General features: G+C 50.6%; 1 protein-coding gene across 2 annotated transcripts; it reads left to right on the top strand.

Moving 5' to 3' along the window:
* The first annotated feature begins 1,562 nt into the window (after nt 1-1,562).
* Plcd1 (phospholipase C delta 1) lies at nt 1,563-24,630 on the top strand. Of its 2 annotated transcripts, none has more exons than XM_008855102.3 (15): nt 1,563-1,719; nt 10,824-10,988; nt 14,352-14,580; nt 19,898-20,027; nt 20,115-20,346; nt 21,055-21,256; nt 21,347-21,491; nt 21,568-21,717; nt 21,812-21,970; nt 22,207-22,366; nt 22,532-22,648; nt 23,532-23,710; nt 23,813-23,945; nt 24,026-24,175; nt 24,298-24,630. In XM_008855102.3, exons 1-15 carry the CDS (start codon nt 1,686-1,688, stop codon nt 24,381-24,383), a joined length of 2,271 nt encoding a protein of 756 aa, XP_008853324.1. In that variant the 5' UTR covers nt 1,563-1,685; the 3' UTR covers nt 24,384-24,630. The 2 variants fall into 2 exon arrangements, with proteins under 2 accessions (XP_008853324.1, XP_029413035.1); XM_029557175.1 differs by lacking the exon at nt 1,563-1,719 and adding an exon at nt 6,740-6,927.
* The last annotated feature ends 4 nt before the right edge of the window (nt 24,631-24,634 follow it).

The raw sequence follows: 24,634 nt of genomic DNA, 5'->3' as shown, positions 1-24,634 counted from the left end.
CTGTTTCAAGTGAGTTTGGGGTATGTAGGGGGGAAGAATCTACTATAAACCCCAGCTGGGGCAGAGGGAGAGCCCAAGTCCTAGATAATACCCTGGTTTGGTGCCCAGGACCCAGAGACAAGAAATGACAAGAAGCAGGAATAACACTGGAGACAAAGCCAGGCCAACTACTGGTGTCAGGAATTCATTGTCTCTGCCTGGGAAGAGGAGCTGGGCCTCAGGAGGCAACTCACTGAAGAGAGTTCTTGGCAGGCCTCAAGGGACTCAGGGACCCAGGTGCGAGGCTCTTAGGCTCAAGGAGGGGGGCATTGGAGAGAGAGAAGGGAGGACAGAGAAGGGGAATCTCATCTTCCCACCCCCACCTGAGTCCACAATGGTGCCTACCAGGTGGACTTGCTCCCCACTCATGGAATACAGCCCTAGCTGTGGAAGGTCAGCCTAGGGAGGCTCTGGTATGTCTCCTGCCCAAGGCAGCAGGACTAGAGCTGAGTGCTAGATAAGGGGCCAGCCTCATACTGTGGTGTGCATGAACATTGGGTGGTTCTCTAAAGCCCCCGTCTCAATGCTTAGAGCCTGAAGACTGCCCTCCAGATTTTTCACATGGCATACTCAAGGTCGCTAAAACCCTGGTTGTGCCAGAAGAGAAGGGGCTAAGGTGAACCCAGCATCCTCCAGGAGAAACCAACTAGCTTTCTGGCCAGATGCTATCATTGCCTTCATCAGCCCAAGAGGTCTGGGGGTTGATGCTGTCCTAGAGGACAGCCTCAGGGGTATTTTCAGTCAGAGCCCACCCCTCCCCAGTGGTTCTTCCTAGGTGTGGTCATCAGCAGGATCCCTGAATTTTCCCTGGGGCTGTATAAAGCTTCTAGGTTCAAGAATTGAGGGGGGTGGTGTCCATTAGGGGATGCTGGTCCAGACAGCCCCCTGGTAGGCCATCCAAAGAGACTCTGAAGGGCCTCCCCTCCCAGCTGGGCCTGTAGATCGCTGGGTCCCCTAGAGTGTGAGAGCTAAAAGATGGGCTGCTTGCACCTGCTTCCTATCCTCCTCCCACCCCAACGAAAGGCATTTCCGGGGTTGAAGAGTCTTCCAAAGAGAGGAAGGGGAACCTCTCCTGACAAAGTCTAGGTTTTGCTCTCACTAAACCTCTCATACTGGCCCCTGCACCCATTTTGCTGAAGGGAACTCAGACTGCAGGGCTAGATAGCTAGACGCCCTGGCTCCCTTAAGAAACGATCTGGCTGGACCCTTAGATATCGAACCTCACGAGATCCCTTTCCGGCCTGAGACCAGATTCTTGCCTGCATCCTCAAGAACCCAAGCGAGGGGCCCACAGGCAGGGCGTGGGGCCGGCAGCCCGCGGTAATAACAGGGCCTGTGGGTGGCAGCGGTGGAGGAAGAGGGAGGAATCGACTATTTCTGGCCCGGGCGCACCCACTGGCCCAAGCCCTGGCCAGGGTTGGCCAGTCTTCCCGGCCCCGAGCCGGTCCTCCTTTCCCGGTCTCCAGGAGGGGGCGGGGAGAGGCGCCGGTTGGCGGGCTCCGGGGGCGGGGTGGTTTCATGGACCCACCCCCGGCCTCCTCCCACCACAGTCCAGTCGGGTCCCCGCACCGCCCTGCGCTCGGACCCCAGGCCGCCCGCGCAGTTGCAGCTCACGTGTCCCCCGCCCGCCGGGCGCGCGGACTGGCATGGACTCGGGTCGGGACTTCCTGACTCTGCACGGTGAGTGTCCCGGTCGCAGGGGAGACCCTGCAGGGACCGTATCGGGGAAAGCGGGTCCCCGCAGCGGGCAGAGATAGCAGCTCCTCGGGCTGCTGGGGCACCGCCCGACACCTTCTCCTCCGCCCTTTGCGGGATCCGGGAAATCTCAGCCCGCGTCAGGCACCACCTTGGGCGTTTCCAAACTTGTCCCCAAATCTGGCCCAAGAGATCGGGGAGACATACAAGTCTAAAGACTTTTCTCTCGAGGGTTCTCTTTTATCCTGATTTTTAATAGTCTGGGCTCCACAGTCTAGGACACAGCATCCTTGAAGGACCCAAATCTCAGTCTTCCTGCCGGTCCGGTCTGGTTTGTCGGTAGAGGCTTCCTAAAGCTCGGGCGTGCCTGGACCGCGTCGAGCCGCGCGGGTGTGGCGGGGTGAGGGTGTAAGGGGGTGGGGCAAGGAGGAGGTGTGCAAGATTGGCTGAGGTCGAGCCCTGCAGCCTTCACTGCCCAGGGCAGAAAACAGTCAGAAATGTCAGGGCTGGGAGGAACCGCGAGATCTGGTGTGCTGACCCTCCTGGCGGGACTGGGTCAGGTCTCAGCTAGAACTGCCTTGCGGCTTGGTCCTTTGTCCAGGCGGCTTTGTTTCCTCCTATCTGGCTGTCCCTCTAGCTGAGAGGGAAGCTGAGGTTCCTGCCTGCAAGTTTTAACGGCTTTCAGGAAAGGGACGTGGGAAACCCACCCACACTTGAGGGCCTTTCTCCATCATGACCCCGGGGTCATCTACCAACTCAGCAAACCCTGCCCCCATCACACCACTCCACGTCTTAACTTTATATCCCACTTTATTCCAGTATCCTTGAGGTTGTGGATTGTTTAAAAATTACAGTGTGTGTGTGTGTGTGTGTGTGTGTGTGTGTGTGTGTGTGTGTGTGTGTTCTACAACTTTTGGGAATCTGTTCTCTCCTTCCACTACCTGGTTGTAGATTTTTGTGCTCACCAACCCTCCACTCCACTCCTCTAGAGGTGTGCCCGGCAACCAGTCCCCAGTCTGTTTTGTGTTTTGTCCAAATTGACCTCCACCTGGTTCCCAGAGCCCAGTTAGCCAGGGTTTCTTAAAGTCACCTTGTTGGGCTAGGTCCCTGCCCCTCCCACTGCCCCCTCTTCAGAGGCTAGAGGTGTTTTTAGAGCTCCTTATAGACTGGTGGGAAGGAAGAGCAGGTAGCTCAGAGGACCACAGTGAGGACTCTGCACTCTCTGTTAGCTATTGCAGTCGACCTTCCAGACTGCCACCTCTTCCCTGCCTGCCTCATGCTCAGGGGCCCTCGGAGCCTTTGACACCACAGCTGCCCTTGGGTCATATTGTAACAAGCGCGCTAACCTCCGTGTGGTGTCTATGTCCCTGCCCTGTTTCTTCCCTGGGGCAGCGCTGGTATCTTTCCCAAGACACATGGAGGCTCAATCCGAGCCTCCCAGTCTGGTGGCATCCGCTTGACCAGGCTGGCTCATCCTGTTTGAGACCAGCCTTCTGATGTGTGACTCAATCAAGTCCTTCCTGTAGGGCTGGAATGAACACTGTGACCCCAAGCTGATGGACCTGTGGGCCTCACCACTTCTAGCTTGGCATCCTCATTGACCTCTGTCACTCACCTCCTGCCTATACTGCAAACCAGATGGGGGAGCAACAACCTCTCTAGGAGAACTGGTGGGAGAGGGTGGTCGCTGTGGCCTGTGCTATTCCAGGTTAGCTGCTATACTTCCTTGTGCTGCCTGCCCACACTTTCCTGCTTGGTCATTTGGGGGTCTGCTGCAGGAATGTCCCTTCCATTTGCTGGAGATCTGTGGACTCACCTGGAGTTGCGCCATATGCGTGCATAGTCGTACCTCATATGCATACAGAGGCAATGTAGTATAAAGACATCAATTCAAGAGACAAATACCTGAGTTTGTCTTGTCTTTTTTTTTTTTTCTTTTTCATGTCTGTCAAATCCCTTGGCTTCCATGTGTCTTAGTTTCTTAATCTGAAAAATGGGGGAAGAACACTACCTACTTCACAGGGTTTCTATGAGGATGGGATGAGATAACATCAGGTAGGTGGAACAGTGTCTGGTCTTGAAGGGGCACCTCCTCAAGTTACCTTGCAAGTTGTTGCCAATAGTTGTTTGGGAGATGGACAGTGGCACACCATAGGGCAGTCCCTACCAAAGGCAAGTGTGGCTATAATTGGATGCACAAACCAAGGGGCTCTTTCTAGTGCCTCTGACACCCAACAATTGATGCTTCAGTTCCCATCCTCTTCACCTTCACCCCACATCCTTCACTCTATTTTAGATAAGCTTGGACTGCATCCCCAGTAGGTTCCCAGATGTGCCTGAAAAGTCATGCCCTCCCAGCACCTTCCCTTCACAGGAAACATTCACCTTCACCAACTTCCCCACACCTGGTCCACTTGTCCTGTAGCAAGAGCTGGCATTTTGCCAGGCTTTGTGGCACACGTGGCCTTTAATCCCAGCTCTTGGAAGGCAGAGGGAGGTGGATCTCTGTGAGATTGGCACCGGCCTGGTCTACATAGTGAGTTCCAGGTCAGCTGGGGCTACAGGGAAACCCTGTCTCAAACAACCAAAAACAAGCAAATAGACAAACCAAAACTGGCATTTTGTAAAACTGAAAGGTGGAGCGGCCTCATTTTGATCTGAAGAGCCCAAGGCTCCAACCCTAGCTTTGCTATTACTTACAATGTAGCCTTTTCCCCTTCCTGAGCTTTTTTCTCACCCATGGGATTGCAATATATTTTTTCACAGGGGATATTGTCTGGATAAAATATTAATGGGGGCTGAGGACTTAATTGGCAGAGTGCTTGCCTAGCATGCACCATGCCCGGGGTTCAAACCCCAGCACCTCATAAACCTGGCATGGTGGTACATGCTTGCAATTCTAGCATGTGGGAAATGGAGGTAGGAGGAAGATCAGAAGTTCAAGGTCATCCTCAGCTACGGAGGGAATTGGAGGTCAGGGGAGGATACTTGAGATCCTGTCTCAAACAGCATTAATGGTCTTGGGAATTCTAGGTTTCTTAAAAGCCAGAGCTTCCAAGAAATGATGGTTACAAAGTGGGGGTGGCCAGCTCCCCATCCACCTTAGTTATGTTTCAAAGCTGTCTGTCCCTGGGGTTCTAGGACGATGCTACATAGATGCACACTATCCACATTGCTTTTAAACTTTTTTGTACCATAGGCCATTTGGAGAGTTAGGGACAATCTGTGAACCTTCCCAAAGTTTTGTTGTTGCTGGCTATTTGAGGTTTTGTTTTTGTTTTATTTTTATTGTTTTTTAGACAGGATCTCACTTTGTAGCCCAGAGTGGTCTGGAGCTCACTATGTAGCCCAAGTTGACCTCGAACTCACTACACTCCTGCCTTTTCCTCCCGAGTGCTGGGGTTACAGGTGTGAGCCACCGTGCTCATAGGATTATGATTTTAGATGTATAAAATAAAGTGCTCAAGAATTCAAAGGTGGCCAGGTGTCATGGCGCATACCTTTAATCCCAGCACTTGGGAGGCAGAGGCAGGTGAATCTCTGGGAGTTCAAGGCCAACCTGGTCTACATAGTGAATTCCAGGCTAGTTGGGGCTGCAGGGAGACCCTGTCTCAAAAAAAGACCAAAAAAAAAAAAAATTCAAAGGAAACTCATTTTACTGAGATAGTATCCATGGATCCTAGGAGATCTTTGTTCTGGTTAAGAACTCCCTAAGTGGTTTCTTATAATGTGGGCTACCCTGTACTCTTGTGCTCTGCTCATCCCCACTCCAAATAAAAAGCTTTCTTGTGTCCATATTTTCAGCCTACATTTAAGTGCTTTGCTCATTACTTATTTTTTGGTGTGACTGTAGACAAGTCACTCTGTACTTCAGTTTTTTTTTTTTTATTATTGCTGTGCTTGTCCGTGCCAAAAACTGGCTTTGCCAATGACTCACTGTTGTTACTTCAGTGAAACCAGTGGGGAGCTTTACAGGGGCAGAGGGTAAAGAAGGGGTAAGTCTGGCCTCTGGGTGGTGTCCTGACCCTCCTGCTCTGTAGGGACTCACTTAAGTAATTGCTGTGTGAATGAAAGAGAAGTTGTAGTGCAGATGAAAGGCCCCACTGTTCCCAGGCGCTCCCGTCACACAGTTTTTACAAAGTTGCAGACCTTCTGGTCTATTCAAGGCAAGCCTGCATGAATAGACTCTTTCTGAGGTCAGCATTTTTTTTTTTAAATAAAGAATTGCATTCGCATCTGGCACTTTCAGGTAAACAGAAGGAAACAAGTGGGGCAACAACAAGCTAAATCACAATCAATTGAGTAACTGAAGTTAAGAGTTTGGGCGGGCTGCGTAGCCCCGGCTCCGCCTGATCCCGCCCCTCTCGAGTGTCCGCTAAACTCTGCAGCCCACCAGGAATTCCTTAGCCGCCCAGCCCTGGTGTCCTCCACGGACCTCTGAGCTGGCTTTGGGCGGTCCAGGCCCAGGCTCCACCCCACAGGCTTCCCTGCCCACACTCACACGCCCTCCCAAGCCGAAGCTCCTCCCGTCCCTGCCTGGACTCCGCCTTTCCTGCACAGGCTCCTCCCCTGCTCGCCTCCCGGGCTCTGGCTCCGCCCTCAGTGTGCTTCCCGGGTGTGGCTCTGCCTCCACGTAGCCTCCTGGTCCTGGCCCCGCCTCCAGCCCGCTTTCTGGCCTCTGCTTTTGCTTCCTGGGTTGTGGGTTTGGCAGCCTCTGCCTCCCGTCAAACCATGCTAGCAATTCTAACACTCGGGAGGTGGAGGCACGAGGATCAGAAACTCCAGGCCCTCTCTGGCTACACCGGGAGTTGGGCCAGCCTTCCCTGCCGCGCCTCCCGGGTTCTGGTTGGTCCCGCCTCCCCCGCCTATGTTCTGGCCTCCTCCCATCTCGTTTGGCCATTGGTCACGCCCATTCGGAGCTGGCTCCGCCTCCTGGTCGGCATTTTTTTTCCCTCGCGCCCCGCCTCTAGGGCCTCAGCCACGCCCCTCCTCCGGGCTAGCTCCGCCTTCTCGCGGCTAGGTCGCCTGCTGGACTGGCCTGCTTCTGAGCTAGAGTCACCCAGGCTGAGGCGCGGGAGGACACCATGCAGTGCCTGGGGGTCCCGAGCCGGAAGCGGAGGCTGACCCGCTCCAGGGAACTCTACCTGCAGGAGCAGAGCCGCAAGGTGGCGGCGCTCAATGGGCAGAGGCTGGGTAAGGGGTGCAGGGGACACTGCCGGGGAATAGGAAGGCAGCTGCGACAGGACACGGACTACTTAGCCCTGAGCCTTTGAACCTTTTATTGAATCTGTTTAGTACTTCCTTGGGGTTGTTTGCAGTGGGGGTGCGTGGAGGTATTAGGGGTATTAGACACCTCCCTCTCTTGATCAATCTCAGCTCTCCCAGTCTCCCTGCTCATTAACAACAACCCCTCCTGTGTTCAAATTTCTGAGGCACCTCTGGGTATGTGGCGCCCCCCTTTAACTGGTATAACTCTGTAGAGATCCAGTTGTGATGCTGGGCAAATGTGTACCTGTGACAAGTGACAGTGGGTGACCCAGGGGTGACTGGGTGATTCTGTCATACGTTGTACTGTGAGACCATTGTGTAGGGATGATAGTCTGTAATGTGTCTGCGTGTACCCTGTGTGACATGTGACTGTGTGACCCAAAGTGACTGAATGACTGCACTCTGTGCTATGGTGTGGACCTTCCTTCCCTTCTTCCTTTCTTCCTTTCTTCCTTTTTTCTTTCCTTTTTTGAGACAGGGTCTCCTATAGCCCCAGCTGGCCTGGAACTTGCTATGTAGACCAGGCTGACCTCGATCTCACAGAGATCCACCTGCCTCTGCCTCCTGAGTGGTGGGATTAAAGGTGTGTGCCACCACATCTGGTCCTGGTGTGGATTTTCTGATGCCCTGTGGCACTGTCTTTGAGTGGTGGCTGCATGTTTCGTACCTCTGACCCTGGGAGCAGCCTGCCTACTTCTGAGTCCTGACTCTGCCATGCAACTTCCTTGAACCTCAACTTCCTCATCTATAAAATGGGCTAATGATACTGCCTTTCTTCATAGGGTTGTTGAGGGGGATTAAATACATGTGCTGGGGACAGTATCCTATTCAAATATTAGCCATTATTGTGGCGGCTGCTGTTATTACTAAGATAATGACATTCCTGCACTGTATGTGGTGGGCCTGTATGTGAAAATGAGCAATAATGTAACTCTGTATGACAGTGGATAGTTGTGAGGGGTATTGGGTTCCTGTGTTTGACTCCAGGTTGTGTCTGAGAGTGTGTGGTTGTGTGTGGTGGTGTGGTATGTGACAGTTATCAGTACAGCTGTCTCTCACTGTAGCTGTGTGTCATTGTGGGTCCCAGGTCCAGTATCTTCATCATGCATCACCTTGGGAATAGGGGCAGAATTCCTGGCACTCCTAGCTTGTCACTGGCACCTGTAGTAACCCCCTTTCCCCCTCTATATGTGGTCACTTCCTGTGGGTGGTTAACCTGTGCAGATTAATGAGGCCTTTGAGCTCACAGCTTGTCCCATCCTCCAAAGGCTGAATGAGTGGGGCTAGGTGAGGAGTTCCTGTAGACTTTTTGCGTGATAAGAGAGTAAGGGTCCTGGGTTAAGCCACCCCGAGACTTCAGAATCAGGAAAGAAGTGCCCACTATCCCCATGGAGGCTTAGCAGTAGAAGTTCCTGCCCAGATTTCCTGGTTAGTGAAGAGCAGTAGTTATCCACCTTCTGGAATTATCTTGGCCCACTTGGTCAGCATTGGGGGCTTATCTCCGCCTGACCCCGCCGACAGGGCCACAGCCTGGCTCCAGGACAGGATGAACTTGTCAGCTCTTCGCGGTTTTTTTCCAGAACAAGAGGGTGGGGCTCACCTTCCCTTCTGTGCTGTTAGCAGCAGCTTGCTTAGCTGTTTGTCCAGTTCAGGGGACAGAGTGCTGGCAGATGGTCAGAAGAGGCCCCTCCCAGTAATACCTCAGCCTCAGAAAGGATAGTGGAATCTTCCAGCGGAGGCCAGAGGTGGACCTCTGCTTTGACAGTCTGGAAACTCCCTAACCCTCTCTCTGTTTGGGACATTCTGTAGGAGCCCTCCCTCTCCTCTCCTTTTCCAGGTCTCCCCTTGCACCGAAAGAGAACTGCCCATATTAAGGCAGATCATCTTCTGGAAGTGAGTTGGCACACCTGGGATGAAGGTGGGGGCATGCGACATGACCATCACCTCTGCAGTCCAGGAATTCTTTCTCTGATAGCGTTCTCCCCAAGGTGTGATGAGGGAACAAAAGCAGAGGGAGGAAAGGAGTCTCTTGAAGCCATCGAGGGTGGATGTTAGCTCGGGGATCACTCCCAATTAGAACTAGGAGCCTGAGGAGAGATAAGGAAGATGTGGGTGACTGAGGCCCAGGGAAGCAGTTCAGGCCTGCAGATCATGTGGAAAAGTCAGTCCGGGAAGCAAAGAACATGGAAAAACTGGATATCACGGGTGGACGATCTGGGCTCAAAGAAGCCTATGGTTTTGTGAGGACTCTCCAACACAGGCTTACACTCCAGCCCCTCAAATGGGACAGCTAAAATCCCTGATACCACTATTCTGTTGGGCCATATAGTTTTAGGTACAGAAGTGAGGTGGCCAATTGAATTTGAAGAAAGCTAGCTGCTGAACTGTGTGTGGTGAGGGTGGCATAGACACACTTGTGTGCATGTGCACATACCACCTTATAGGTGTATCTACATCTGGATCACATTGATGAGTTATTAAGGTACAGGGAGGAGATCTCCTTCATCACCCTTGGTACAAGATCTGTTTGCAGATGAGGACTCCTGAGGGACCAGGCTTAGTGTTCTCTGGTGCCTCCCATCTGGGTCTGTCAAGAGAAAAGTCATTGAATCTTTGGGAATCCATAACCCAAGGCACTCTGCTTCTCTGAGAACAGCATAAGACCTGAGCGGGAGAGAGACAACTAGTCAGGGTTCTGTCCTCCCTATGGGCCCTAAAAAGACTGAGGTCTGCCTTAACAGTACACTGAGGGATCCCAGACCCAGGGTCCTCTATGGTAGGGACTGGGGAGGAAGGGACAGGGCCATTCCAGCAGGTCAAATATGATCCATAGTGGATTCATCATTCTCTTCTGAGGATGAAGATCAGAGATCACTCAAGTAGACTGTAGTCAAGGGTGGGGTACACAGGAAGAGACTAGCTGAAATAGGCCCAAGGGTCTCACAGCAACCATAAGGTTTGCCCCAAGAAGTAAAGCTGCTCTGGCCTTGAGACCGGTGATTCATGCATTCAGTTAAACATGGAACTCTCCTCTAAGATGCACGTTATTATTTGTGTGTGTGTGTGTGTGTGTGTGTGTGTGTGTGTGTGTGTGTTGAGACAGGGTCTCACTATGTAGCCCTGGCTGACCTGGAACTCACTATGTAGACCAGACTGGCCTTGAACTCATAGAGATCTGCCTGCCTCTGCTTCTGGAGTTCTGGGATCAAAGGTGTGCACCACCATTCCCAGGATGATCCCATTTGATAGACAATGCCAACCACATGACAAAAACCAACCACATGAAGTCACTTGCCCAAGTCACATATCTGGTCAGAAAGAGTGTCTGAACCAAGGCACAAATGACTCTGGAGACATTGAAAGTGGGAGGTTTGGCTCCATGAAGGCCTGAGGTTCATTTCATTTTACTCGGAGTCAGGCCATTTCCTAGGGTCCTGCTCTCCCAGGAACCACTGATTCTTGAACTAGCTGTTCATCCAGATCTTGGGGACAGATTACAGTGCTTAAGGATAGAGGGGAGGAGAATGTAGCATAGTGGTAAAATACTTGCCTCTCCTGTGAAAATACCCTGGGTTCAGTGTTAAGTGTGGGGGGGGGGCAGTGTGCAGGAAAGCTCTTCTTAGGTACGGAAAGATTTTCCCTGAAGGAGTGAGGGCTTAGGGGAACTTCTGTGTGGGCAAAGGAGGGAGACATATAGCTGAGGATGAGGCTGATGAAAGTGGGCTCTGACAAGGTACAGAAATCCACAAGACCAGCTGGGGCTGCAGGCAGGAGGGACATTGGTGGAGGAAGTGGCATCTCACTAGCATTGACTCTCTCAGGCTTGCAGGATGACCAGGACCTACAGGCCCTGCTGAAAGGCAGCCAGCTCCTAAAGGTGAAGTCCAGCTCATGGCGGCGAGAGCGCTTCTACAAGTTGCAGGAGGACTGCAAGACCATCTGGCAGGAGTCCCGCAAGGTCATGAGGTCCCCAGAGTCCCAGCTGTGTGAGTGCCCTGGGCCACAGGGAAGGGGTAGGGTGTGGATGGGGTAGAGTGGACCATAACTACAGATGGGGAAACTGAAGTCCTGTCCAGCACGGACCATTCATGCAACAAAGGCCTGAAATGAGGAGGGTTAGGCTGGCTAGGGTTAGGGAAAAGTGCCAGTTAAATCACCTGTGGGGAAACTGAGGCCTACAATGGTCATAGAGGTCATAGAGGGCAATCATGGGAGCTAAAGGAATTTGGGGTTGGGGATATATAACTATGACCACAGGTGAGGAACAGCAAGGAGAGCTGGACAAGATTGTTTGAACTCACAGGTGTTGCCTAGGCAGTTATGGCAGGAGGAAAAGTAGGCAGGTCAGCCCTCCAGGTGTGGCAGGCCAAAAGCTAGGCCCAAAGTCCGGAGACAGATAAGACACTTCCGGGTATCAGTGGCCAGTGTGTGAGGTGGGGCTCAGAAGACTGAGCTCTCCTGGAATTAGAGCCTTGGAAGGCTAGGGTGGAGCAGGACTGAGACTCAGAGAGAGCCCAGGGCTGGGACACTCCCATGAGACTGTGGCCCTGTAGTCTTTCTGAGAGCTTCTGTAAAGGCTCAGGAACCCAAAGTTGAGGGGGTGGGTTTACAAATGGAGAAGGTCTGAAAGGTTTTAGAGGAGCTTTGTAGACATGTCCTTTAATTCAAGAACTCCCGAAAGTTCTGGCACCTTTACTGGTGGGGACATGTTAGACCAGTGTCGCCAGTAGAACTCTGTAAGGATGGAACTGGCCCCCTGCCTGCAGTATGGGAACCATCACTTCAAGAGGCTAATGGGCCCTTGACATGTGGCCACTGTGACCAAGGAACTGGGTTTTAACTTTTATTTCATTTTAGCTAATATATATGTAATATGTAAAATATATATAATGATATGTAATATATAATTTTGCGGGATTTATGTTTTCATTCATATTTATATCTATTTTATTTATTTTTATATTTTATTTTCTTGTATATGACTGTTTTGTCTGCATGTATGTAACTGTACCATCTGCATGCAGTGTCCACAGAGGCCAGAAGAGGGCGTTGGATCCCTTGGTACTGGATCTCCTGGAACTGGAGTTAGGGATGACTATGAGCCACCATGTGGGTGTTGAGAACTAAACCTGGGTCCTCTGTAAGAGCAGCTAGTGCTCTTAACTGCTGAGCATCTCTCCAGCCCCTGTTCATTGTTGTTTTGGACAAGATCTCACATAGCCCAGGCTGGCCTTAAACTCACTGTGTAGCTGAGGGTGGGACTCCAAGCTTTTCCATAGGATGAACTCCTGATCCTTTTGCTTCAGCTACCTTCACAGTGGGAGAGAAGTAGCTCAGTTGGTAGAGTGCTTGCCTAACATGCATGAAGCTCTGGGTTCAATCCCCAGCACCACATAAACTGGATGTGGTGGCATAAGCCTGTAATCTCAGTACTTTGGGCAGTAGAAGCTGGGGCATTAAAAATTCAACCATCATCGAGTTCAAGACCAGTTTGGCATACATGAGACACTGTTTCCAAAACAAAAAAAAACAAAACAAAACAAACAAAAAAAGAGCAAAGAAAAAAGAATACCACCCTGAGCTTGCCTCTACCCCTGCTGCCTCCCAGCACAGGAGTGATCCCTGACCTTGCCCCTGTCTGTGGCTCCAGACAGGCTCCTATACTGGGCTTCTGCCTTGATACAGGGCTTCCTGTTAGCTGCTGATGGATGGGGACATGGTGGGAACAGGGGTCTTTCATTGGAGCTGTGGGGATTCCTGGGTCCTACTGCCTATGAATACATGTGCATGGATTCATGTGTGCACTTGGTGCTTGGAAGGGGATGGGTGAGGGAGTAGGAATAAGAGGAGGACCCTCCCCATGCCCTTCCAGCAGCAGCCCTCCCTCATACTGGGGTGGGTGGGGAAAGTCTTTCATGTGAGCAGAGGTGAGGAAGCCAGGCTGAGAGGGGGACCATTCAGGTGACAGATCCACGGGCAGAGAGTGCCCTTGTGCTCAGGTGAGGAGCACATTGAAAGGCTTGCTTCCAACTCAGATGCCTGGGACAGGTCTCATGTTGAGCAGGCTGTGTTTGTACTGATCTTTTCTGGGCCTCTGCTGTACCTTGCCCTTGGGGAAACTGAGTCCAGGTGATGGAGGAGCGGCACATCCCCCCATTTCTCTTGAGTGGCATACCCTAAAATTGGTTCCTAGTTGACTATTATCAGCTGAGTGAAGGCAGCCGTCCTTTCCCTCCCAGTCAGTGAAGGCGTTGGCCCTGGGGGCTCCATGGCCTGAGCTTCCTGTTTTCACTCCTCACCCAGGGTGGCTCTAGCTGCCTAGCAAGGCAGAGAGGGATTAAGCAGGAATACACTCTGCACCACAGATGGTGCAGGGCTCATGTGTCCCACTCTTCAGAGGCTGTGGCCCAGGCTGGGCACATGCCACACATGTGGGCCTGCAGGTGACTGGGAGGCCCCTGGGCACTCAAGACAGGGAGGCTTGGGGAGGGACAAGTTGATTTCCAGGCAGAGCTGCTTTAGGATTCAATATGGAGTGGGGTAGGGGCAATCCTGGATCCTGCTGTGGGGAGGCTTAGCATGAGGTGGGCTCTCAGTCAGACTGTAGAGGGCACATTGTCATGGTGGCACATAGGGTCTTATTTCTCCCTGAATCTTGGAACGCTGGCTTTGATGAGAGGACCCTCCTCAGGATCCTAAGGGCAAAATGATGCCATCTCTAAGACCCCCAAGGGGCACCCTCCACTCTGTGTCTTGGTGCCCTGGAGGGGAGGACCTTCCTGGACCCTTCTGTCGAGGGGCTCCCTGAAGCTGGAACTGAGAGTGTATACAGCACTTTTTTCTCTAGCTTTGGGCTTATGTCCCAGACCCTAGGATCAGGACTAAGAGTGGCCATCCATTTCCTGAGTGGTCAGCAGAATGGCCCAGAGACTCTCATGGCTGAGGGGGTCCAAAGTCCAGTACAATGAGGAAAGTGTGTGGCCCATTTCTGTCACTGGCACCAAGCCCCAGAATGGCCCCTCCCCATCTAAGAGGCCTGTTCTGCCCTTGTCTTCTCCCAGCGCCTGCTTCCTCCATTACTGAGACCATGGGCCTGGGCCCTTGCTGCCCTTCCTATCCTAAGATCTCTGTCTCTATCCCTTCCTATGTGTTTCTACACTGCCTCCACTTCAATCTTTCTCCTTTTAGTCCCCACTCCTCTGCCCTGTGGCTCCTCTCCCTTCTTTCTGGACTCAAGGTCTGAGCCACAAGCCTGGCGGTATCTCTAAGCTATGCCCCTCTCCCCTGTGTCCTTGGCTGTGTCTGAGGCCTGGTCTCACAATGTACTCTGCTCTCTCATCCCCTTGTAGTCTCCATCGAGGACATTCAAGAGGTACGGATGGGACGCCGCACAGAAGGCCTGGAGAAGTTTGCACGTGATGTGCCCGAGGACCGCTGCTTCTCCATTGTCTTCAAGGACCAGCGCAATACACTGGACCTCATTGCCCCGTCATCAGCTGATGTCCAGCATTGGGTGCAGGGCCTGCGCAAGATCATCCATCACTCAGGCTCCATGAACCAGAGACAGAAGCTACAGCAGTATCCTTTAGGTGACAGTGGGCCCGGGGCTGGCCTGTGGACAGGCAGCAGTTTCCCTTGTGTAGTCTGGCCAACTATGGAAGAGGTTTTAGTCACTTTGGGTTGCCATAACAAAATACCAGAGTTTATTAGTTACTTTTGTGACTGTGGTACTTGACAAAAGCAACTTCAGGGAGGAAGGGTTTGCTCTGGCTCATGGTTTGAGGGAATACAGTCCATCATGGTGGGAAAGGCATGGTGGTGGGAGCATGCGACAGCTGGTTTCATTGTATCTGCAGTCAGGAAGCAGAGGAAGATGAATGTTGGTACTCAGCTCACTTTCTCCTTTTCCCTCTTTTTTTGACCTGGGACGCCAGTCCATGGAACTGTGTGGCCCACATTTAAATGGGTCTTCCCTTCTCATTTAAACTCTGGATAGTCCCCCAAAGATACATCCAGAGGTGTGTCTCCTAGGTGATTCAAAATCCAGGGAAGTTGACACTGAAGATTACACATCACACATAGGCTGGGTGTCTCAACACAAGTTTATTTCCATGGTTCTAGATGCTGAAAGTCTGAATGGTCAGTTCTGGTGAGGACCCTCTCCCTTGTTTGTAGATGGCTACCTTCTCACTATATCCTCACATGAAGTAGAGAAAAAGCACTTCCTAAGAGGCACTGATCCTCTCATCAGGGCCCTGCCCTCATGACCTCATATAAACCAAATTACCTTCCAAAGGTAATATTGGAATATCATATTGGGGGTTAGAGCTTCAAATATGAATTTTAGGGGGACATAATTCCATCCATGGCAGAAGGGAAGTAGGAAAGATTCCTTTTTATGACAGCTTTATGGAGAGAGAATTCACATACCATAAAATTAACACAAGTGATGAAGCTAAAGTCAGGGCAATGGCTCAGTTGGTAAAGCACTTGTCATGGAAGCATGAAGACCTGAGTTTGATCCTCAGAATACATGTAAAAAGCCAGATGTCGTGAACAAGCTTATAATCCCAGCACTGAGGAAGCAGAAGCAGAAACAGGTGGGTCCCTGGGGATTCCTAGCCAACCAGCCTAGCCTAATTAATTGTGAGTTCCAGGCCAGTAAGAAACCCTGTCTCGGGGCTGGAGAGTTGGCTCTCCAACTCTGTTGGAGACTGACTGTTCTTGCAGAAGACCCGGGTTCGAATCTCGGCCCCATATGGCAGCTAACAAGTGTCGGTAACTCCAGTTCCAGGGGATCCAATAGCCTCTTCTGTCCTCCTCAGGCATTGCACGACTAGGGTGCACTTACCTACATGTGGGCAATACATGCGTACACATAAAAAAATTAAAAAAAAGAAACCCTGTCTCAAAAAACAAGGTTAATAGCTGAGCATTTTTACATGTGTTTATAGGTCATTTGTATATCTTCTCTATACTCTTTGTCCACTTTGTGGTTGTTAAGCTTTTTAAAAGTAGATCTATTTATTTATTTATTTGTTTATTTGTTTAGTTCATGTTTTAAAATTACGTGAGCATATGTGTGGGTACATGTGTGCCATAGCTCGCATGTGGAAATCAGAGGACAACTTGCATGAGTTGGTTCTCTCCTTCCACCATGTGGGTTCCAGGGATGGAACTGGGGTTGTCAGACTTGGTGGTGAGTGCCTTTACCTCTCTTACCATTTAGGGTAGCCCAGATTTGCCTGGGACTCACAGTCCTGAGCATCTCAAGTGCTGGAATGACTGGTGTGCACCACCACAACTTATTTCCTTTTGCTCTCTATTTTGATAAAATTCATATAACATAAATGTTAATATCTTAACCTTTTTTTTTGAGATGGTGATCATAATTTTCTTTTTCTTTAAATTTCCTGAAGGCACGAAGTGTTAATGTAAAGACACAAGCTCTTTCTGGATACAGAGATCAATTTAGTTTGGAGAATATCTTAACCATTTTAAGTGTTTAATTCAGGAGTGTAAAGTGCAATCACATTGTGTTGCAACCAACCTCTGGAACTCTGTTCATCTTGCAAAACTGAAGTTATACCCATTGAATGCTAATTCCTCATTCATCCATCCCTAGGCCCCTGACAACCACTATTCTAGTTCCTTTCTCTATGAATACAACTACTCTAGGTACTGCCTATGAGTGGACTCCAACAGTATCTATTTTCGTGATGGTTTACTTCACTTAATATTCTCAAAACTCATGCATGTTGTAGCATGAAAATGTTTTGTCCTTTTTCAGGCTGAATAATATTCCGCAGTATGTCTATACCACATCTTATTTCTCCATTCAGCCATTATGGGTACTTGGGTTGCTTTTATTTTGAGGGCTATCATAAATAATACTGCTGTGAAAATGGGCACACAAATATCTCTGACATCTTGTTTCATTTCTTCTGGGTATGTATTCAAAAATGGAATTGTGGAACCATGTGGTAGTTCTGTTTACCAGTGTTAAAGGAACCATCCTAATGTTTCCATGCAGCTGTCCGGTTTTTTACTCAAACACAGCGCATGGTGGTTCCAGTTTGCCTGAATCTCACTAACACTTGATATTGTCTGGGTTTTGTTTGTATGTTTTACAGTCGTCACTCCAGTGAGTGTGAGGTAGCTTCTCACTGGAGTTTCCCCTTATGATTAGTGATGTTGAGTATTTCTAGATGCCTCTGTATACCTTCCATGTGTGTGTGTCTGTGTGGTCTGTGTGCACATACATATGAAGACAAAAGGTCGACATCAGATGTCACTCTCCACCTTTTTCCATTTTTTAAAATTGGATTTTTGTGATTTTCATACAGTGTATTTTGATCATATTTAGATCCTCACCCTATCTGCACCTCCCCTTACTACACCCCCTGCCAAATTTAATGTAATATAGAATCTAATTTGTATCCCCAAATGTCCTTCAGTGTGAGTCCATCCACTGGAGCCTGGTCAACCTACCAAGAGTCTCACTCTTAAGACTGACTCTCCCCCTCCCAGCAGCCATTGGTTACCAATAGTTCCTCGGGTAGTGTTGGGGTTTTTTACTGACTTCCCCACGTCTGTGCTGGAATTTTGTCTAGTGTGAACTTGCATGGAACTTGTGCATGCTGTCAGCATTGCTGTGAGTTCATATGAACCCAGCCCAGCTGGAAAACTCTGTTTTCCTTGTGATCGTCTACCTCCTCTGGCTCTCGCAATCTTTCTGCCTCGTCTTCTGTGATGATCCCTGAGCCTTGGAGGACAGCTCCACATTATTTGTTTGAGACAGGATCTCTCACTGAACCTGGCACTCACTGATGGGCTAATTGGCTAGACTGGCTGGCCAGCAAGTCCCAGTGATCCTGTCTCTGCCTCCCTAGTTCTGGATTACAGGTAGATCCCACCATGACTGTGTTTTTACATGGGCTCTGGATACTGAACTCAGTTCCTCATGCTTGCTCGGCAAGATGCATACTCAGCCATCTCCCCAGCCCCTTCAGTATGTCTTCCTTGGAGAAATATTTTTTAAGGTTCTTTGCCCCTTTTGGGATTGGGTTCTTTGTCTTTTCTTACTGAATTGTAAGGAAAACTCTTCATATGTTCCAGACATAAGTCTAATGAGGTATAGATTTTGCAGTTTCTCCTTTTCTGTGGGTTATCTTTATCATGATAGTATTTTTGAAGCAAAACTAAAAGGTTTTAGTTTTGATTCAGTGTAACTTCGGTTTCACAAGAGATGATTCCTTCAATCTGTTTTTAGAAAACATTTTTACTTATTCTGTTTTTCCCTTTGTTATTTGTGCTTTTTGCGATGAAGGCTTTGCATAGTTCAAAGTAGTGAAAATTTACTCATATTTTCCTCAAGGGTCTTATTGTGTCAGCTCTTACATTTAAGTCTCAGATCCATTTTCTGTTCATTTTTGTGTGTGGTGTGAGCTAGGTAATCTAGTTTGTTTTCTTCTTGCAGTTAGATATACGGTTGTTCCAGCACTGTTTGTTGAAAAATTGTTCTTTTTTTGGAATTATTTTTAACTACATTTACTTATTCATGCATCCACACTTGCCATGGTGCTGTGTGGAGGTCAGAGGACAGCTTGTAGAAGTTGGTTCTCTGCTTCTATCATATGGTCCCAGGAACTGAATTCAGGTGGCCAAACCTGGTGATACATACCTTTACCCACTGTGTCAAATCATGGGCCTGAAAATACTATTCTTGCCTCATTGGTTTGTTCTGACACCATTGTCAGAGATCTGTTGACTGTAAACAAGGAGACTTACTCTGCACTCTAAGCTCTGTTCCACATCTCTGTCTGTCTCTACGTCCCCGAGTACAACATCCTTGCACCACACTGTTTTAGCTCCTGTAACTTTGTAGTAAGCTTTGAAATCAGGAAGTGTGAGTCCTCCAAATTTGTTCTTTGTTTTGAAAGATTGTTTTGGCCAGTCTGGGTCCCTTGACTTCCCATATGTATTTTAAGATCAGTTTTCCAATTTCTTGCAAAGAAGCCAAACAAGATTTTGAAAGGAGGACCCAGGTATGGTTCCCAGCACCTATGTGGTGGTTAACAACTATCCATAATTTCAGTTTCAGGGGACCTGACACCCTCTTCTGGTCTCCACAGGCACCAGTCACATACATGGTATACTTATAGACATGCAGTCAAAACACTAATACAAATAAGTAAACAAACAAACAAACAAAGCCTTAAAAATGAATTCACGTCCAGCTTGGGCAACTTAATGAGATCTGTATCAAAGTACAAAGTTAAAAGGAATTGGGGGCTGGAGAGATGGCTCAGGGGTTAAGATCTCTGGTTGCTCTTGCAGAAAACCCGGGTTCAAATCCCAGCACCCACATGGCAGCTAACAACTGTCCATAACTCCAGTCCCAAGGGATCCGACAGCCTCTTCTGACCTCAGTGGGCATTGCACGGCACGGGTGCACTTACCTACATGCAGGCAATACATGCACATACATAAAATTAAAATAATAAATAAAATTTTAAAAAAGAATTGGAGATAGAATATTCAATAGTAGAATGCTTGTGTGAGACCCCACATTCAATCCCCAGTACCAAACAGACACAAAAAAGAGGGAAAAAAAGAAGGAAAAGGAAGAGGAAGGGAGGGGAGGGGAGGGGAGGGAGGGAAAGGAGAGGGGACAGAAGGGGAAGGGAAAGGGGAAGGGGAGGGGAGGGGAGGGGATGGAAGGGAAGGGCCCCCAATAGGATGCAACTTTTTCCTGCAAAAGCTGCCACATCTTGCTCTGCTGTGTGGATTTGAGTCCTGCAGGGAGCCATGTCCACAGGTGTCTGTGTCTTCACATGGCTGGGGCTTTGGTGGGTATCAGGTTTGCTGGGTTCTTTCCTTACGTCTTGCCCAGCTGGATTCACTCCTGCTTGCGAAAAGCTGACAAAAACAAGGACAACAAGATGAGCTTCAAGGAGCTGCAGAACTTCCTGAAGGAGCTCAACATACAGGTGGACGACAACTATGCCCGGAAGATCTTCAGGGTGAGCTGGCTCCGCATGGCAGAGGGGCTTTACTCCTTTCCCAAGGCCTGCTCTGAGCCCTGCTCACCAGCTCTGCTGGCTTTGCAGGAATGTGACCACTCCCAGACAGACTCGCTGGAGGATGAAGAGATTGAGGCCTTCTACAGGATGCTAACCCAGCGGGACGAGATTGACCGAGCCTTTGCGGAAGCTGCGGGCTCCTCCGAGACCCTGACAGTGGATAAGCTAGTGACGTTCCTGCAGCATCAGCAGAGGGAGGAGGCAGCGGGGCCAGCACTGGCCCTGTCCCTCATTGAGCGCTATGAGCCCAATGAAACTGGTGAGGACCTGGCAGTCCCAGGGTCACACGACTCAGGAACCCCACCCGAGGGAACCTCAGACAGACAGAATGGGGCTGGAGGACCAGTCAGTGTGTGAGGATGGTCAGTGTGTGGCCATCCTGTGAAAGCAGGTGGATGGACAAGAGGGCTCTAGCATCCTTGCCCCTGTCTGGGCCTCACCTCCCTTCAGTTCCTCCTTTAAGGAACTTCCCCAAGACATAGAAGTGGCTGAGAAAGCCTCTGCTGCCTTCTCCATGTGTATTCTGGATCCAGCTTTGAAACATGGCCTAGGGAAGATGGAGTCTTGCTCTATATAGTTCAAAGCCAGCCTGGGCAACTTAAAGAGACCATGTCTCAAAATACAAAGTGAAAAGAGGGTTGGGGCTACAGCTTAGTGCTAGAGTGCTTAAGACCCTATATTCAATACCCATTTTCACATACTCTGGGGGAGCAGAGAAGGAGAGGACACCCTGCTTTTGAAGCTTCTAGAATAAAAGGACAGAAGAAGAGGAACAGACAGGTCTGCACCACACTGTAACCACAGCCTCACTAGGAGACCGAGACTTCTGCTCCCCAGAATTGCAGACTAGCAGAGGATGGGTAGGCAAGCAGAGCAGAGAAAGGGCTCCTCTTCCATGGTGGTGGGCAGCCACAAGACACCCAGGGCAGCCAGCTCTGACTTGCAACGTTGGCTCCTTCCTCTCTAGCCAAGGCTCAGCGGCAAATGACCAAGGACGGCTTCCTCATGTATCTGCTATCGGCTGATGGCAGTGCCTTCAGCCTAGCACATCGACGCGTCTACCAGGACATGGACCAGCCGCTCAGCCACTATCTAGTGTCCTCATCTCACAACACCTACCTGCTGGAAGACCAGATCACAGGCCCCAGCAGCACGGAGGCCTACATCCGGTGCGGGCCAGGAAACTTTAAGGGCAAGTCAGGGTGGGAGCCCGGACAGGACCTGGAGGGTCCTAGCCCAGCCGTCATCCCTCCCTGCAGGGCTCTGTGCAAAGGCTGCCGCTGCCTGGAGCTCGACTGCTGGGATGGGCCCAACCAGGAGCCCATCATTTACCATGGCTACACTTTCACCTCTAAGATTCTCTTCTGTGACGTGCTCAGGGCCATCCGGGACTATGCCTTCAAGGTTGGGTGTGCCCATGGGGGTGAGGAGAGGATGCTAGGGGTAAACAGTCCCTTCTAATGCATCTTGGGGCCTCCAGGCATCCCCCTACCCAGTCATCCTGTCACTGGAGAACCACTGCAGCCTGGAACAGCAGCGAGTAATGGCCCGTCATCTGAGGACCATCCTAGGGTCCATGCTGTTGGACCGGCCACTGGATGGGGTTACCACGAGCCTGCCTTCCCCTGAGGTACAGGGATGGGGACTAGGATGCCTTGAAGTCAGGGAAGGTACCTGGTCTGGGTGGCCAGATGGGTCCTGACCAGTTGTCCCTCCATCCCTAGCAACTGAAGGGCAAGATCCTGCTGAAAGGGAAAAAGTTTGGAGGGCTACTACCTATTGGAGGGGGAGACGGCCCTGAGGCCACTGATGTGTCTGATGAAGATGAGGCTGCTGAGATGGAAGATGAGGCTGTACGGAGCCGAGTGCAGCACAAGCCCAAGGTTCTGGAGGAAGCTGTGGGTGGGGGGCAGCCCCAGGCTCTACCTACTGCCATTGCCCATGGGACCGTTACCTTGTCTTGGTTCTCTGAGGCTGCCATTCAGACCCTCTGCCCCCTGTCTCTGTCTGTCTGCCTCTCTGTCTCTGTTTCTCTCTCTCTGTTACCTGGGTTTCTGGCATTCAGTGCTCACGCTGCCCCACCCTCTGGCTCTAACTTGGGCCTTCCCATGGCCCCCAGGAGGATAAGCTCAGGCTTGTTCCAGAACTCTCTGACATGGTCATTTACTGCAAGAGCGTCCACTTTGGTGGCTTCTCTGGTCCTAACACCTCTGGGCAGGCGTTCTATGAGATGGCCTCATTCTCTGAAAACCGTGCCCTCCGGCTGCTCCAAGAGTCAGGTGAGCCCCTGTTCTTGAAGGCATACAGTCCTGGCCATCCGGACTGGTCAAGGTTGGACCTGCTCTCTGCCCCTGTAGTGGACCCAAGTCTGGACAGAACTGGCCAGGAAGGTCTTGGGTCCACTAGGAGGCCTTCACTGCTGACCCATCCCTACCTCTTCTCAGGAAATGGCTTTGTTCGCCATAATGTGGGCCACCTGAGCAGGATCTACCCAGCTGGATGGAGGACAGACTCCTCTAACTACAGCCCTGTGGAAATGTGGAATGGGGGCTGCCAGATCGGTATGAGCCACCTGGGACTGGAGGGAGATTAGAAAGAGCCCTTGGTCGTGTGGACCAGACACCTGGAATTATGAAGGCCATGAGATGAGAGGTCTGGAGATCTAACCAGGGTTGGATGCAAGCCATGAGATGGGCATGGAAATACTACCTACACAACAAGTCTGTGTCTGGAGTGCATACCACCCCTTTGAACTTTGCCATCAGAAATGGGATGTGTGGGGCTGAGAGTGTATCACAGCTGTTAGAGTGCTTGCCTAGCATACATGAAGCTGGGAGTACAGGATCAAGAGTTGGAGGTCATTTTTAGCTACATAGTGAGTTCAAGGCCAGCTTGGGCTACTACATGAGACCCTTCCTCAAAAAACAATAAAACAGGCTGGGAAGATGGCTGTCAGCAAAGTGATTGCCACATAAGCATGAAGCCCTGAGTTGGGATTCCCCAGAACCCATGTAGAAAGCCATGAGTGGGGGCACACATCTGTAATTCCAGCATGGAGGACGGGTTGTCTCTAGAGCCCACTGGCCAGCCAGCTTAGCAGAATTGGTGAGCTGTAGGTTTAGTGAAAGGCTCAATCTCAAAAATTAAAGTGGAGAGCAACTGAAGACACCCAACATTGACCTCCGGCCTCCACATGTACTTACATGTGCACACACCCATTTGAGTATACACATATATTACACATATACACCACACACATACAAAGAGATGGAATGTGTGGTCAGTTTAGTGGGTCAGTTCATGTGGTTGAAGAGATACAGAACATGAGGGATGTTGGATCCTGCTTCTAACTCACATAGGACCCTAGACCTCAGTGTAACCTGAGCAGGCCTCTAGGACCCCAAGGCCAGTACACAGCATGTGACTTGTTTGTCCCACCTCTAGTGGCTCTGAACTTCCAAACCCCTGGATCAGAGATGGACGTGTACCTGGGCCGCTTCCAGGACAATGGGGCCTGTGGGTACGTGCTGAAACCTGCTTTCCTGAGAGATCCTAACACTAACTTCAACTCACGTGCCCTGACTCAGGGGCCCTGGTGGGCTCGGAAGCAGCTCCGCGTTCGGGTATGGCTGGGCATGGCCAGGCACAGGAGGGACAAGTGCCCGTGGAGCTTACTTTGTCCTCACTGCCATTCCTGAACTCTCATTGTCTCTGCCTCTCCTCAGATTATCTCTGGACAGCAACTGCCAAAAGTCAATAAGAATAAGAATTCAATTGTGGACCCCAAGGTGACAGTGGAGATCCATGGTGTGGGCCGGGACGTGGCCAGCCGCCAGACTGCAGTTATCACCAATAATGGTATGTATATGTTGGGCCTGGGTTGGGCCAGACTACTGGTACTTGTGTCCCTGCTGTTGATATGGTCCCTGTCCTTCTAGGTTTCAACCCATGGTGGGACACAGAGTTCGAGTTTGAGGTAGCCGTGCCTGACCTGGCCCTCGTGCGCTTTGTAGTAGAAGATTATGATGCTTCTTCTAAGAATGACTTTATTGGCCAGAGTACCATCCCCTGGAACAGCCTCAAGCAGGGTGAGTGTTGGTCCGAGGGAGGGCCAGCCAGGAACAGGAGGAAGGGCTTGGTTTCTGTTGGCCTACAGCTTGCTATCCCTTGAGCATCCTCTCTGACTGACTAGAGCTGTCCTTCCCACCAGGATATCGCCATGTCCACCTCTTGTCCAAGAATGGAGATCAACATCCATCAGCCACCCTCTTTGTGAAGATCGCCCTCCAGGACTAGGTCTGGAGATCCAGTGAGGTCCACCATGAGTGGACCAGCCTCTGTCTACATTTGAGCCAGGGCTGGTATTGCTGTTCCAACCTCTGGTGCGGAGCTAGAGTCCCTGAACTGCCTTCGGTTCTAACACACTACCTGTGCTGCTGCCTCTTCGGGAGCCCCAGGAGCTGTCCAGGAACAACACTACAGCCCTCTCCCCACCCTCCAGCCGGCTTTAGGTTGAGAATTTTTATAAAATTCACAAGACTAAGCCT

Source organism: Nannospalax galili, unplaced genomic scaffold (genome assembly GCF_000622305.1).
Source record: "Nannospalax galili isolate Female #2095 unplaced genomic scaffold, S.galili_v1.0 scaffold2008, whole genome shotgun sequence".
Lineage (NCBI taxonomy): Eukaryota > Metazoa > Chordata > Mammalia > Rodentia > Spalacidae > Nannospalax > Nannospalax galili.
The sequence above is the reverse complement of the archived record's forward strand: the minus strand, read 5'-3'. Positions and strand labels throughout refer to the sequence as shown.